The sequence below is a fragment of the Pelophylax lessonae genome (assembly GCF_965119305.1).
Source record: "Pelophylax lessonae genome assembly, chromosome: 7".
In the NCBI taxonomy this organism is placed as follows: Eukaryota; Metazoa; Chordata; class Amphibia; order Anura; family Ranidae; genus Pelophylax; species Pelophylax lessonae.
The window spans coordinates 301,582,201-301,599,751 of NC_138774.1; the positions used below are offsets into that span (position 1 = coordinate 301,582,201).

Sequence of the window (17,551 nt, forward strand, 5' to 3'; positions counted from 1 at the left end):
GATGCCATTATCTTCAAGATTTTTCACTACACAGGATCTCCATCTCTACTCCATCAACAGTCTCCGACACTGACCTGGTTTACTAAGGGATCCTCTCATCTGGTCAAACTGTAGTTTCTCATTCTTACAGTCTCAACTACTGCCTAAAACCTCTATAAAGAAGTTTGAAAATGAGGCAATCCGTGGATTTGAACTCACAAACCTTGGCATAGGATAACTCCAACACACGCTCAATGCCACAGCCCCAAGGAGCAGATAAGGGTGTTCTGAACAAACTTTTCTAGTCTCTCACATAACCTATTATAGCTGTTATAGGGTGACCCCGCCAAGTTCAGGCACTTCCTGTTATAGGGTGACCCCGCCAAGTTCAGGCACTTCCTGTTATAGGGTGACCCCGCCATGTTCAGGCACTTCCTGTTATAGGGTGACCCCGCCAAGTTCAGGCACTTCCTGTTATAGGGTGACCCCGCCAAGTTCAGGCACTTCCTGTTATAGGGTGACCCCGCCATGTTCAGGCACTTCCTGTTATAGGGTGACCCCGCCATGTTCAGGCACTTCCTGTTATAGGGTGACCCCGCCAAGTTCAGGCACTTCCTGTTATAGGGTGACCCCGCCAAGTTCAGGCACTTCCTGTTATAGGGTGACCCCGCCAAGTTCAGGCACTTCCTGTTATAGGGTGACCCCGCCATGTTCAGGCACTTCCTGTTATAGGGTGACCCCGCCATGTTCAGGCACTTCCTGTTATAGGGTGACCCCGCCAAGTTCAGGCACTTCCTGTTATAGGGTGACCCCAGTCCATGCCTCCCCAGCGCCTTTTTATTTATTTTCTTACATAAAATCCCATTTTTATCCTTTTTCCTCCTTTGTCCCATCTCAGTGCTGCTGATTTCCTGCAGACTCCTTGCAGCCACTTCCTGTCCCCATACACTCCAGTGATTTCTCAGGGGGGTTTCCTGATGGGGACACCAGAGGACCGTGTCTGTGTGATGAAAGGGCTGCTTGTAGTCTCCATCAGCAGCCTCTATGACAGGGTGACAACACAGGAGAGTAATTGGGAGATGGACAGAGCGTTGTCACCCTAAAACAGGAAGTGCCTGAACATGGACGTCCATGGCGGGATCACCGGGGATTGTTCTAATGAAAGCTGCAGATTCAACAAGACTGCAACGTGTACATATTATAGGGGTCACCCGAACGTACATGCGTAATTTAGGGGGTCCCCAGAAAGTATGTGTGTATTATAGGGGGTCCCCAGAATGTCAATGTGGGTTATAGGGGGTCCCCAGAAAGTATGTGTGTATTATAGGGGGTCCCCAGAACGTACGTTTTAATTTTAGGGGGTCCCCAGAATATCAATGTGTATTAATAGAGGGCCCCTGGAACGTAGGTGTGTACTATAGGGGGTCCTCAGAATATCAATGTGTATTATAGGGGGTCCCCAGAATGTCAATGTGTATTACAGGGGGTTCCCAGACATACATATTATAGGGGGTCCCCAAAGTGTGTGTAATATAGGGCGTCCCCAGAATGTCAATGTGTATTATTGGGGGTCCCTGGAACATACATGTGTATTATGGGGGTCCGTAGAATGTAGGTGTGTACTATAGGGGGTCCCCATAAAGTATGTGTGTATTATGGGAGTTCCCAGAATGTAAGTGTGTATTACAGGGGGTCCCCAGAACATACATGCATACCATAGGGGGTCCCCAAAGTGTGTGTAATTATAGGGGGTCCCCAGAATGTCAATGTGTATTATAGGGGGTCCCCAAACCATGTGTAATTATAGGGGGTCCCCAGAATGTCAATGTGTATTATGGGGGTCCCTAGAACATAGGTGTGTATTATGGGGGTTCCCAGAAAGTACATGCGTATTATAGGGGGTCCCCAGAAAGTATGTATGTACTATAGGGGGTCAACAGAAAGTATGTATTATAGGGGGTCCCCGGAACATATGTTTGAATTTTAGGGGGTCCCTGGAATGTCAATGTGTATTATGGTGGGTCCCCAGGACGTAAATGCATATTATAGGGGGTTCCCGTAATGTAGGTGTGTATTATGGGGGTACCCAGAAAGTATGTGTGTATTATAGGGCATCTTCTGAAAGTACTGCGTATTATAAGGGGTCTCCGGAACGTACATGCATATTAAAGGGGGTCCCCGAAACGTACGTGTGTATTATGGATGTCCCTGGAAAGAACGTGTGTATAATAGGGGATCCCCAGAATGTCAATGTGTATTATAGGGGGTTGGGGAAACGTACGTGTATTTTAGGGGTTTCCCTGGCATGTCAATGTGTATTATGGGGGGTCCCCGGAACGTAAATACATATTACAATGGGCCCCCAAAATGTACATGTGTATTTTGAGGGTCCCTGGAGCTTATGTGTGTATTATAGGGGGTCTCTGGAACGTACCTACATATTATAGGGGGTCCCTGAAACATCTGTGTGTATTATAGGGAGTCCCTAGAACGCCCGTGTGTATTATAGGGAGTCCCTAGAACGCCCGTGTATATTATAGGGAGTCCCTGGAACTTACATGTGTATTATAGGGGGCCCCCAGAAGGTATGTTTGTATTTTAGGGGTTCTCATGACATACATGCATATTATAGGGGGTCTCCGAAATGTATGTGTGTATTATGGGGATCCCTGGAGTGTATGTGTATTATAGGGGGTCCCTAGCCTATACGTGTGTATTATAGGGGGTCCCTGGGATGTAGATGCATATTATAGGGGGTCCCCGGAAACATATGTGCATATTATAGGGGGTCCCCAGAGTGTACATGTTTATTATGAGGGTTCTGAACATGTGTGAGTATTCTGGGGGGTCCCTGAAACGTCAGTGTGTATATACGGGGTCCCTGCACCATACGTGTATGAGAGGTATATACGGCTGAACACTCCTTTGGGGGGGGGGGATGGTCAGGGTTGTACAGACACTGCGGAATACATGGAGGATAAACAAATTAAATATTTTATTCACATATAAAGTACAATGAGGTCAGAAAAGAAGGATGATTGGGGGGGGGGGATTTCCGAGCGGATGGGGGGATGGGATTCCTGAGCAGATGTCGGGGGATGGGATCCCTATGTGGACGTCCATGATGTCAGAGTCCTCTTGGTCATCTCATAGGCCAGGAAGAGCGCGGCGTTGGAGGGGAACGCTCGGATGACGGTTGGCATCAGTCCGCTGTACAGGGAGAGGATTCCTGGAAGAGGGAATTATGGATATGAAATGTTAGAAATACGAGGCATAAAATGTCCCATGAGACCCTCAGAGCAAAGAAGGAATCGGATTGTATCAGTTGTTGGTTTATAAGAAGAAGACATGAATCCCCCGACACGTTGTCGGACTCGGATCTCCTTCCTCAGGGCTCAGACATTGGATGGCGGTTGGAGGAGACCAATCACCGTAGCTCATTGTCTATAGGGGAGCGATGGAACGGCCCCGCGATCGGTGAGATAACGGAACCGTTTGGTTATGGATCGGGAATGTCATCAATACAAAGCAATCCCTTCTGATTTATTATATTATTGAGATAAAAAAACAACCCAGAAAACCTCCATTGTCAGCTACAGAAATCCCGCAGCTCCTGAAAAAAAATACCCGGCCAACGGAGCATGGAGGGGGGAGGGCAGAAGGTGACCAGGATTTCTGCTTAGTGTATCCCCATGTACATTATTACTGGAAATCTCATTATTACACAGTATTAGCAGCTGTCACAGCGCAACACCTCCTGTGTGATCTGACACTTATAATCTACAACTGTCACTGCTGAACGATACAACTGTCACTGCTGAACGATACAACTGTCACTGCTGAACGATACAACTGTCACTGAATAATACAATGTGTGTGTGGTTGTGGTGGTGGTGGGGGGGGGGGGGGACGGATCACAAAAGCAATCCAGGAGCTATTCAGCCACTTGGATCCCTTTTATGAGAAAGAGAAAAGAATAAAGTATACGGGGGATGGGTGATGGCGGATGAAGTGGACTCACTATTTCCTCCATATGCGGATCCGAGGGGTGACCTCCATTCCAGGAAACGTGCAATTAGAAAAATAATTAAAATGCATTCAGATTTAACCCCTTATTAGCTCACTTTAATCAGCCCTAATTAACTCTTTCTTCCCCCTCCCCCTCTCTCTCCAGCTTTTATCTGCTGATTCTTTTTATTATTTCTATTTGTTTACCATTAATTATTATTTGTTTACATCATTTTTTCTATAGATTATATAATAAAATAATTTTTTAAGGACAATCACCACAAGAAAACCGATTTCCCCTCCAAAAAAACGTATCTATTACTTTGTTAAGGGGAATCCAAAACCGGACGGAAGTCTGACCTTCTCTCCTCAGTATGTGCAGCAAGGACAGGAAGAACCCCTCCTGATTGGATGCCGTGGAAAGGACTTGGATTCTGGACTTCACAGAGTCCACCGGATACACCGACAGCCAGAAACAGGCTCCGCCCACACCGCCGCTAATTGTGACCGCTAAAGGACCTGCAAAATATGGAAAGACTCAGCCTCATCCACAGGATCACAGAGGAACATCTGTACCCCCTCAACCACTCCCCCCATCTTCTGCACCCCAACCACCACATCACCTGCACCCCCCAACCACATCATCTGCACCCCCACAACTACTCACCCACCACCATCATCTGCACCCCCTCAACCACTCCCCCCCATCATCTGCACCCCAACCACCACATCACCTGCACCCCCCAACCACATCATCTGCACCCCCACAACTACTCACCCACCACCATCATCTGCTCCCCCCAACCACTCACTCTACATCGCCTGCACCCCCAACCACATCATCTGCACCCCCAAAACTACTCACCCACCACCACCTGCTCCCCCCAACCCCTCACCCCCACATCACCTGCAACCCCCAACCACATCATCTGCACCCCCACAACTACTCACCCACCACCATCATCTGCACCCCCCAACCACTCACCCCCCATCCTTTGCACCCCCAACCACTCACCACAATTTACACCTCCCCAATCAATCACCCCCCAACCACTCAACCCCCCATCATCTGCAGCCCCCCAACTACTCACCCACCCCCATCATCTGTACCCCCCGACCACTCACCCCACATCACCTGCACCCCCCCAACCACTCACCCCCCATCATTTGCACCCCCCCCCCCCAACTACTCATCCCCCCATCATCTGCACCCCCCAACCACTCACCCACCCACCACCATTTACACCTCCCCAATCACTCACCCCACATCATCTGCAGCCCCCCAACTACTCACCCACCCCCATCATCTGTACCCCCCTACCATTCACCCCAACTACTCACCCACCCCCATCCGCTCACCCCCATCAGCTGCATCCCCAACCACTCACCCACCCCCATCATCTGTACCCCCCAACCACTCATCCACCCACATTATCTGCACTCCCCCAACTACTCACTCCTATCATCTGCACCCCCAACCACTCATCCCCCATCATCTGCACCCCCCCCACCACTCACCCCAACATCACCTGCACTCCCCCAATCACTCACCCCCACATCATCTGCAACATCATTTGAACCCCTACTGCTCACCGCCAACATCCCCCTCCCCCGCCTCACCTGGCTGACCTCCAGAATTCCTGCTGAGAAGACTCTTGCTGAGTTCATAGCCCCCGAAAAAGAAGAAGTACCCCGGGATCTCCCGCAGCCACGTACTGCTGAGGCCACGGAACAGGCCAACCACGCCTTCCAACTTCAGGATGTCCCGTACAATGGACCACGGGGTGCTGAGGACACAAAGATCAGAGTTATACAGAGAGAGCGACCCCATAGAGGTGGGGGGACCACCAACCTTTTATAGGGGGTTCCTGTGTACCCCGATACCCGCATCTCATGCTGCGTCTGCATGCGGCACTTCACCAGCTCTGTGGGACAGAGGACCAAGGAGGAGAATACGGAGGCCAAGGAACCCGCAGAGGCCTTGTGATGGTCTCTGAGGAGGGAAGAGGAACAAGAATACACAGAATAGAATATAAATATATATATACACACATACAGTGTATACACACACATACAGTATATATACACACACAGTACACACTGTATATACTGATAACTGCCATTTTTCCGTGTGCAAAGTCACATCAAGTGCACTCACTAATGCACCTAGACACACCCCCTTCTTTGGTCAGACATGCCCACCTCACTGGTCAGACACACCCCCTTCTCTGGTCACATAAGCCCGCCTTTCTGGTCAGACACACCCCTTTCTCTGGTCAGACAAGCCTGACTCTCTGGTCAGACACACCCCTTTCCTTGGTCACACACCCCTTTCTCTGGTCACACAAGCTGGCCTCTCTGGTCAGACACACCCCCTCCTCTGGTCACACACACCCCCTCCTCTGGTCACACACACCCCCTCCTCTGGTCACACACACCCCTTTCTCTGATCACACAAGCTGGCCTCAGTGGTCAGACACACCCCTTTCTCTAGTCAGACACACCCCCTTCTCTGGTCAGACACACCCCCTCCTTTGGTCAGACACACCCCTTTCTCTGGTCACGCAAGCCTGCCTCTCTGGTTTGACACACCCCCTACCATTCTTTGTAGAACACTTGTGATGAGGGGGTGTGGCTATTACTCAGCTCTGTCCCCATAAAGCACTGCAGGGGGAGGGCAGAAAGCAGCATTGTCACGGAGATAGAAACATGGGAGGGGGCGGGATTATACAGAGATACAAAGACAAAATGCTGGCTCCTTATTGGTTCCTCAGTTCTGATAAGCAGAAATGAAAATTCAGACCGCACCTTATGAGGCGTGTCCCCGGGGCATTCGTGACCCCCCCAATCCGATAGGGGAGAACCCACAAACAGATCTATGACATCCAGTGATGGGACAAGGTCATCCAGTGCCCAGGGCAAAGATGCCAAATTGCGCCCCCCCCCCTTCCCTTAGGTTTAGGGTGAAGGTGCCCCCCCCCCAATCCCTGCAATAAACCATTGCGTCCAGGGCAACCAACCCTCCTGCCCACCCCTTGTCCCAACTCTGATGACATCATAAGGAGAGAGAATCCCACGAATCTCCGACAAGAACACAGCGCCCCCCTCTGGCCTGATGGGAGATCTTTGGGAGTAGATTTTATTTCTATCCAATAAATGTAAATTTTTTTATTGATCACACGAGATCGGGGATCCCCTCATTTCTTCTGTGGGGGTCACCCGGAAGGGGGAGGAGTCTCTGACTCACCTAAGCTGGGACAGATCCTGAAATCCCAGCATGTAGGAGACCAGATTCTGACAGAAGCCGTAACAGGCGAAGAGCACGGCGTTCTCCACCACGTTGGCCACCAATGCGGGGACGGTGCCGTGGTAGAGCCCCCGCAGCCCCTCCGTATGATAGGTGCGCACCGTGCAGTCCAGGAAGTTCCGGTACATGGAAGGGAACGTCTGCATCTTCACCTTGGCCGTGTCAAAGGGCTGCCCACTGAGGACGCACGCCACGCCACCTGCAAAAAGTGCACCTATCATTACACCTACCTATATATCCATCTTCCCCACGGGCGTCCACAGAACTTTTTCTGGGGGGGCATCATTTTAAAGTCAGCCCTGCTCCGCCCCTTTTCAACAATGTCATGAAGGGGAGGGGCTTAGTCATTATCACATAAAGCGCAGGCATTCAAAGGTTAGAGATACAAAAGCAAAGCTGTCCCTCCCTGTTTTGGGGTCATGCAGGTGGCGCATGCATACACGTGACGTCACGTGCCACGCCTCTTTGCACAGGGGACACAAATCTTCTAGCCTCGGGCCTCCCCTCTCCTGGAATGATATCACCGGGGGCTGAGGACAGTGGTCCACGCGGCTGCTGGTGTCAGTCACCTCACAATTAGCGACTCGATAAATAGATCGCTCTTTACCAGTTTTCAGAGCGCTGATTGCTGCTCACGTGACCCGCGGCCTCTCTCCTCCCCTCCCTACTGATGTCAGCGGGGAATCATCGGCCCCGCCCACTGCAGGCAGCTGTCAGACAGAGGGAGGAGAGAGCTGGCGAGTCACGCGTGCGGCGATTGGCGCTCTGAAAACTGGTAAAGAACGGCTTTACAGACACAGGGGCACACAGGATTAATAAACAGGCCAGACAGGATAGTATAAAAGGGGAAGTTGAGATTCCAGGGGTGGGGGCTCTTGCCCACCCTTTCCCCCCCATGATGTTCCCCCTTCCAGGTGTGCATTACCTCTCACTCAGATTCCCCCCCCCCCCATAATACCTTCATTTGATCTCCCCTCTAACCCAAATGTGTATAATACATATTTACTTTGTCCCATGCTGATCTCCTGCAGGCACTTTACAGCCACTTCCTGTTTCCACACCATCCAGTGGTGTCCCCATTACATTTCTCAGGACGGGTTTCCTGATGGTGACACCGGAGCATGAACACTTGTAATCTCCATAGGAAATTCCTGCAATAGGGTGACAACATGGGGGAGCATTCAAGAGACAGACAGAGTGTTGTCACCCCATAACAGGAAGTGACTGAGAAAGGACTTCCATGGCGGGATCACAATGAAAGAAGCAGATTTAAAAGGATTAAAAATGACTTTTGAAATGTTGTAATGATAAAAAAAATTCAACGACAACCAAATTAAATCCGGAAACCAATAAAACGGATGAAGATGAAGAAATAGAAATACAGAAATCAGAGAACACTGAATACAATGTATTACATGGAATGAGATTGTCACATGGGGACACCTGCTGGTCACACCCAGTACTGCAGTCATAGCAGAGAGCAGGAGGATGTACTGTCCGCAGTCTATGGAGTTTGTAAAGTTTTAGTTATTATCCAAATTTATTCTTATTTATATTCTGTGCAAAAAATCTATGGAATAAAATTATAATATTCAGGGGGTGACATGTTGGAGGAGGGCCCACTGACACCAATGATGGGACACTATTCCTCCCACTGACACCAATGATGGGACACTATTCCTCCCACTGACACCAATGATGGGACACTATTCCTCTCACTGACACCAATGATGGGGCACTATTCCTCCACTGACACCAATGATGGGACACTATTCCTTCTACTGACACCAATGATGGGACACTATTCCTCCCACTGACACCAATGATGGGACACTATTCCTCCCACTGACACCAATGATGGGACACTATTCCTCCCACTGACACCAATGATGGGGCACTATTCCTCCCACTGACACCAATGATGGGACACTATTCCTCCTTCACTGACACCAATGATGGGACACTATTCCTCCCACTGACACCAATGATGGGGCACTATTCCTCTCACTGACACCAATGATGGGGCACTATTCCTCCACTGACACCAATGATGGGACACTATTCCTTCTACTGACACCAATGATGGGACACTATTCCTCCCACTGACACCAATGATGGGACACTATTCCTTCTACTGACACCAATGATGGGACACTATTCCTCCCACTGACACCAATGATGGGGCACTATTCCTCCACTGACACCAATGATGGAGCACTATTCCTCCCACTGACACCAATGATGGGGCACTATTCCTCCACTGACACCAATGATGGGACACTATTCCTTCTACTGACACCAATGATGGGACACTATTCCTCCCACTGACACCAATGATGGGGCTCTATTCCCCCCACTGACACCAATGATGGGGCACCATTCCTCCCACTGACACCAATGATGGGGCACTATTCCCCCCAATGATTGTAGGTGTGGCGGGGGAGTAAATGATGAATTTATATGGGAATGTTGGAACTCACCCATGGCTCCGGAGGTGACATTGATGAGGAGCTCTGTGATGGGATTGGCTGGACTGGCATCAGGTGACATGATGACCTGCGATGAGAAGAGGACCGGTGTTCCGTGAGAAAACCATACCCTCGTCACTTCCGGTTCAGCTACGGAGGGTATGGATTTCTCACGGTAGTTAAACTTGCGGCGCTTACATTAAAACAGCTCCTCTGCAACATAACTCATCTCCGCTCTTCCCCTGTCACTGCCCTCATCTCCGGTAATAAATATAAAAGCGGATCACGGAGCCGCGATCGCCGTCATTTACCTCTCATACACCCGCCGCCGCTTTTATATTTATTACCGGAGATGAGGGAAGTTACAGCGATAGCAGAGGAGATGATTTATGTTGCACCCGAAGTGTTTTAATGTACCCGCCGCAAGTATTACATTACACACAGTGCCGTGATAATTTCATGCCCACCGAGCATGCGCACTTCTCAAATTCTTTCATGATCATTTAGGTATCCGGGGCTCTGAGCATGCGCACTGCTGCGCTGCTCAGCGGTTTCAGACCGGAAGTGACGACGGTATGGTTTCTCCATGGGGTATGGTTTTTTAACGTTACACCGGCATCAGTCGCATCTCCGCTACAATTCACCTGAAGCTCAAAAAAAGTTCTGGAGTTTTTCTTTTTTGTAGCTCAAATCGGACAGATTGGGGCATTTTTTAAGCATTTTTTGTTTCATCTAAATGTTTGATTTGTGAATTTCTGTGCTTTTTTTTGCTCAAATGTAATAATAAAATGGAAATTAATATAATAAAAAATCCATTATACAAATAAATAAGAATCATAACATTAGAAAAAAAATATATAAATAAATAAATTCGCCCTAATCATATTAAAAAAAAAGTAAATAAATAAATGAATGTGAGTGGAAAATGCTGGAAATTGTAGCAACAAAATGAAAGAAATGAGATTTCTCTCTGTTGGTGACAATGAAATCCCGGCTGGGAATCGCATCGCTGAGTGCGACTTCATTACAAATTCATGCAATTTTCTGCAGAGGAGAAAGAAATCCGAAAAAGAAATCTTACACCAAGTATTACAGCAGGTCTACACATGAGCCAAGTTTTCTCCCCCCCCCCTTCCTTAAACTGGGGGACAGAGCAACAAAAATGATCCCCCATCGTGTTTGGCGGGCAGAACCATCACTGATTGCAACCCCCCCCCATGTAGCGCACACAGCCACCCTCACGTACCGCACACAGCGCCCCCCATGTAGGGCACACAGCCACCCTCACGTACCGCACACAGCGCCCCCCCATGTAGCGCACACAGACCTCCCCATGTAGCGCACACAGCCCCCCTCACGTACCGCACACAGCCCCCCCCTCACGTTGTGCACACAGGCCCCCCCATGTAGCTCACACAGCCCCCCCATGTAGCGCACACAGGCCCCCTCAAGTAGCGCACACAGCCCCCCCCATGTAGCGCACATAGCCCCCCCCCATGTAGCGCACATAGCCCCCCTCACGTAGCGCACACAGGCCCCCCCATGTAGCGCACACAACCCCCCCTCACGTAGCGAACACAGGCCCCCCCATGTAGCGCACATAGACCCCCCCATGTAGCGCACACAGCCCCCCTCACATACCGCACACAGCCCCCCTCACGTTGTGCACACAGGCCCCCCCATGTAGCTCACACAGCCCCCCCATGTAGCGCACACAGCCCCCCTCAAGTAGCGCACACAGCCCCCCCCATGTAGCGCACATAGCCCCCCCCCATGTAGCGCACATAGCCCCCCTCACGTAGCGCACACAGGCCCCCCCATGTAGCGCACACAACCCCCCCTCACGTAGCGCACACAGGCCCCCCCCATGTAGCGCACATAGACCCCCCCATGTAGCGCAAACAGCCCCCCTCACATACCGCACACAGCCCCCCCCTCACGTTGTGCACACAGGCCCCCCATGTAGCGCACACAGCCCCCCCATGTAGCGCACACAGGGCCCCCCACGTAGCGCACACAGGGCCCCCCATGTAACGCACACAGCCCCCCTTACACAGCTGCCATGCGGTTGGTCAGCAATTTGCTGCTCATAGAAGGGATGAATGCAGAGACCTTCCTGCTCTCCCCTCCCCCGCCTGTCTCTGCAGGTAAGTGTGGATGTCCATTGACCTTCAGGGACCACGCCCACCAACATGTCCACCTGGGGGGCCACACAGTCCTATTGGTCAGAGGATTTCCCATGGGGCCTCACCATTGGTCATTATACAAGAGGAAAGATGACCTGACGCTTCATCATTTACCAACATGAAAATGCCGGTTACCTGGCTGTTATAGTGAAATGCCGGTTACCTGGCTGTTATAGTGAATGTAATCCCAGGCTGGGTGACACACAGATCACTCCTAACATTGTGTCACCCCTTCCTGTCCCATCTCAGTGCTGCTGATCTCCTGCAGCCTCTTTGCAGCCACTTCCTGTCTCCATACATTCCAGTGATGTCATTTCTCTGGGCGGGTCTCCTGATGGTGACACCAGAGATGCCATTTCTGTGTAATGTGTGATGTAGTCACCGGCAGTTGCCATCTATAACTCTGCCCCCGGGATGGGGGATGGGAGATACGGGGGGGGGATCTATGGTGGCTCAGAGCTGAGAAGACTTCATGGGGAGGAGAAATCAGATGATTGTAATTATTAAAGAAAAAACTGAACATTCTGGATCCGATCTCCCGGAGGGAGGGGTGGTAAAAATAGGGGGCCCTGCCTGCAGGTAAGTCCTTACACCCTACAAGGGGCCCCGCCTGCAGTTAAGTCCTTACACCCTACTATGGGCCCTGCCTGCAGGTAAGTACTTACACCCTACAAGGGGCCCCACCTGCAGGTAAGTACTTACACCCTACAAGGGGCCCCACCTGCAGGTAAGTACTTATACCTGGCTCAGGATCAGAGATAAGGCCGGGTCACACCTCTGCACTCTCTCTAATCTCTTCCTGCTGAACTTTTTATGCATGTGATATTTGATGCGTTTTACAATTTTTATATTTACTGTGTGCCTAGCCGGTGTTTATGTAATGTGTGCCTAGCCGGTGTTTATGTACTGTGTGCCTAGCCAGTGTTTATGTGTACCATTTATGGACCATGTTGGTATAGAGAATTGGGGTCCTTTTTGAAGCGGACTAGCAATGAATTTTCGGCTTTCACAAATCTTATTATTTTTGGTGTTTTCTTTTCCTGATAATTAAAGTGGATTTTATTCCCCCTGCAGAGATTTGTGAAGCTGCAGATTTCCCGGCTGACTTCTCCCGCTTCTCATTAGAGATCACTTATCTCAGATTTAGGACTTTTCCCATCAGACCCCTCAGGAAGATCCTCAGAGCTCTCACTAATGAGGATCACACACAGAGGAGCCGCAGATAATGCGATTTCCCGCCTTCTTCATTCTTTCATTTCTTATAACAAAACTTAAATCTCATAGAATACTCGATTGTCTCTGCAATAATCCACATAATACGTCTTTTTTCCATGGTCATCAGTGCCATCTAGTGGCCATAATACATTCCAGAAATGCCTCAATCAGGAAAATATTCTGTTATGGCCACTAGATGGAGCGGATGATCATAGGAAATGAACACATTATGGGGGATAATTTGTGACTGCTGTGGGGGTCCCCTTTGTGTCTAGTTCATAGCAATAAGCTGCAGCTGAGTATTCAGAGGTGCGTCGTCAGATGTAGGGTGACCTGTCCGTCTCCCACTGCTACCCCCATTCACCATTACTGGTAACAATTCAGCAACTGGGACCGGCTGATTAAAGAGGAGCTCCGCCCCCCCAGGAAAAAAATGTCAGCAGCTACAAATCCGGTACAAATCCTGTAGCTGCTGACTATTAAATATTAGAACTGACCTGTCCTGGGTTCCCACAATGTCGGCACCCGAAGCTTCCACCGCCATTCAGGGTAAGGGAACCCGGCAATATGTCGGCACCCGAGGCTTCCACCGCCATTCAGGGTAAGGGAACCCAGCAGTATATTGGCACCCGAGGCTTCCACCGCCATTCAGGGTAAGGGAACCCAGCAGTATATTGGCACCCGAGGCTTCCACCGCCATTCAGGGTAAGGGAACCCAGCAGTATATTGGCACCCGAGGCTTCCACCGCCATTCAGGGTAAGGGAACCCGGCAGTATGTTGGCACCCGAGGCTTCCACCGCCATTCAGGGTAAGGGAACCCGGCAGTATGTTGGCACCCGAGGCTTCCACCGCCATTCAGGGTAAGGGAACCCGGCAGTATGTTGGCACCCGAGGCTTCCACCGCCATTCAGGGTAAGGGAACCCAGCAGTATGTTGGCACCCGAGGCTTCCACCGCCATTCAGGGTAAGGGCACCCAGTATTGAAGCCTTTCAGCTTCTTACCAGATCCCTACTGCGCATACTTGAAGGGCGCTGCATTTTCTAATTGGCCAGGTGGCGGAGGAAGGAGGAGAGGGACCAAACTTCAGAGGGGTGGCTCCGCAGCACTGTCTCCTGGAAGTGGGGGAAGGGTACCTGTCAAAAGCAGGTGCCAAATGCAGTAGTGGCTGGTGCTCCATGGGCCGGGGGGGGGGGGTGGGTGTCAGATGGACCACACCATACCCCCCCCCCCCCCCAGACCAAACCAGCCCTCACACCGGTCGCCGGCTCACTCACCCTGGACATGTGGGAGGGTTGAGGGCAGTCGGCAGTCAGCAGCAGTGGCGGCGATGGCGGCTTCCCCCTCGCTCAGTCTCCTGCGTCTCCTCCCTCCTCTTCTTCGGCCAATGGCATGGCTTCTCCTTTCGGGCCAATCGGGAAACGCGTCTCAGGACCCACTTCCTGATTGGCCAGGAGGAGAATCCGTGTGACAATAGCGAATTTTCATTCGCTATTGTCACACAACTGAGTGGGCTCAGGGCGCACTGCTCTGTACCCTGAGCAGACCCATTTTTGAAGCCTATTAGAGTCTCTGGCTCTATTCACATGCTTAAAAAAAAAAAAACCCATTGGAATCCATACGTCCGGCGCCCTGCATGTAGATTAGGGGGACAGACACATGGAAAGGGGGGGGGGCGGCGTCCCTGCGCCCCAAATGGACGGGCTGCCGCTGGGCAATACCAATCTACACGCCCATAGTACACATCCTGCGGCATTAATTCGCAGCATCCCCTACGCTCCAATATATAAGACTGAGAAGGAACTGTAACATCAGGACAATTTTCTCCGACAACGACTTTACAAAGAGGCTACAATAAGTCCCTCTCAAGAAAGGCCAACAATAAACCCCCTAAACAAATCACACAACTCAATTCCATATAGATCCAATACCAACAAAATACCCGACTGTCAAATTCATCGTAAGGTTCTCTGGTCAGCAACATCAACTAAGGAATATACTGAATAATCACTGAATAATCACTGAATAATCACTGAACAATCACTGAATAATCACTGAACAATCGCTGAATAATCGCTGAATAATCACTGAACAATCACTGAATAATCACTGAATAATCACTGAACAATCACTGAATAATCGCTGAATAATCACTGAACAATCACTGAACAATCACTGAATAATCACTGAATAATCACTGAACAATCACTGAACAATCGCTGAATAATCGCTGAATAATCGCTGAACAATCGCTGAACAATCGCTGAATAATCGCTGAATAATCGCTGAACAATCACTGAACAATCACTGAATAATCACTGAATAATCACTGAACAATCACTGAACAATCGCTGAATAATCGCTGAATAATCACTGAACAATCGCTGAACAATCGCTGAATAATCGCTGAATAATCGCTGAACAATCGCTGAACAATCGCTGAACAATCGCTGGAATAATCGCTGAACAATCGCTGAACAATCGCTGAATAATCACTGAATAATCACTGAACAATCACTGAACAATCACTGAATAATCGCTGAACAATCGCTGAATAATCGCTGAATAATCGCTGAATAATCACTGAACAATCGCTGAACAATCGCTGAATAATCGCTGAATAATCACTGAATAATCACTGAATAATCACTGAACAATCACTGAACAATCACTGAATAATCACTGAATAATCACTGAATAATCACTGAACAATCACTGAACAATCGCTGAATAATCGCTGAATAATCACTGAACAATCGCTGAACAATCGCTGAATAATCGCTGAATAATCGCTGAACAATCGCTGAACAATCGCTGAACAATCGCTGGAATAATCGCTGAACAATCGCTGAATAATCGCTGAATAATCACTGAACAATCACTGAACAATCACTGAACAATCACTGAATAATCACTGAACAATCGCTGAATAATCGCTGAATAATCGCTGAATAATCACTGAACAATCGCTGAACAATCGCTGAATAATCGCTGAATAATCACTGAATAATCACTGAATAATCACTGAACAATCACTGAATAATCACTGAATAATCACTGAATAATCACTGAATAATCACTGAACAATCACTGAATAATCACTGAATAATCACTGAACAATCACTGAACAATCACTGAATAATCACTGAATAATCACTGAATAATCACTGAATAATCACTGAACAATCACTGAATAATCGCTGAATAATCGCTGAACAATCGCTGAACAATCGCTGAATAATCACTGAATAATCACTGAATAATCACTGAACAATCACTGAACAATCACTGAATAATCACTGAATAATCACTGAATAATTACTGAACAATCACTGAATAATCACTGAATAATCACTGAACAATCACTGAATAATCACTGAATAATCACTGAATAATCACTGAATAATCGCTGAACAATCGCTGAATAATCGCTGAATAATCGCTGAATAATCACTGAATAATCGCTGAATAATCGCTGAATAATCACTGAATAATCACTGAATAATCACTGGCATTTATTACACGGTGACCCGACCCTAAAACAATATCTCTGAGAATCTCCTGAAATTGTCTTTAGACGTGCTGCGTCGCTCCGGGATTGGCTCACTAGCAGTCATTATGCTCCGATCCAGAAACGCGTTCTAGAGGGCCTCTGTCCCTTCTGCCCTGGGATTTCCAGTGGCTCTAGGTTTATTCTTTCCGAATGGGGAGTATTTTCTTCTCGAATTTTGGGCAGATTGTGGCACCCTAGGTGTCATCTACCTCATGCTCTGCCAGGGGAGGACTGGGCCAGGGCGCAGGGGGGTAATTGCCCCCTGGGTCACTCTGATGTCCTAAAAAAAGGCTGCGCCACTTCTGCCACAGACATGCCTAAAGGATTCCTGGTGAACAGAAGTAAAAAGTCTCCACCGCAAACCTACTGAGTGCGGGATGAAGACAAGGACAGAGCTCAGGCCTCCCCAGTATGGATGGTGTAAACTGTGTCTGAGCAGAGGCCTAGTCCATGCCCCACTGGAGACTCTCCTCCCCTGGCCAGCCCCAGCCAAGCTATCCCAGCTCCCCCCAACCGCCCCCTGCTGGCCAGTTTGGGAACCAATGATTTAGCCTGGAATGGGGGTCAGGAGGAGGATGGGAAGAGGGAGAGGGGCCGAGTAGCTGCACCATGGGCCTATGGTTTGTACTTGCCCCCTGGGCTGAAAGTTGCCCGTCGGCCCCTGTGCTCTGCAAATGTGGGGCTTTTTATGTGGGGAAGACGATTCGAAAGTTGTGACAAAGACTGAATGATCGCATTTATTATTTAGCGAATAGAAGAATACTTACCCCTGGAAGCAGACATTTGGACCGATACCATAAATTCAACACAACTTTGGTTACCTTTTTTGGTGTTGG

General features: G+C 49.3%; 1 protein-coding gene across 1 annotated transcript; it reads right to left on the reverse strand.

Annotated features, from left to right (window-relative positions):
• Positions 1-3,086: 3,086 nt before the first annotated feature.
• Positions 3,087-9,850, reverse strand: LOC309560639 (mitochondrial ornithine transporter 1-like; the record flags this gene model as incomplete). Its single annotated transcript, XM_082264260.1, has 6 exons — positions 9,775-9,850; positions 7,235-7,493; positions 5,840-5,980; positions 5,608-5,774; positions 4,348-4,506; positions 3,087-3,208 (listed from the first exon to the last, which is right to left on the reverse strand). The coding sequence occupies exons 1-6, from the start codon at positions 9,842-9,844 to the stop codon at positions 3,087-3,089; spliced, it is 918 nt and encodes a 305-aa protein (XP_082120386.1). The 5' UTR covers positions 9,845-9,850.
• Positions 9,851-17,551: the final 7,701 nt, after the last annotated feature.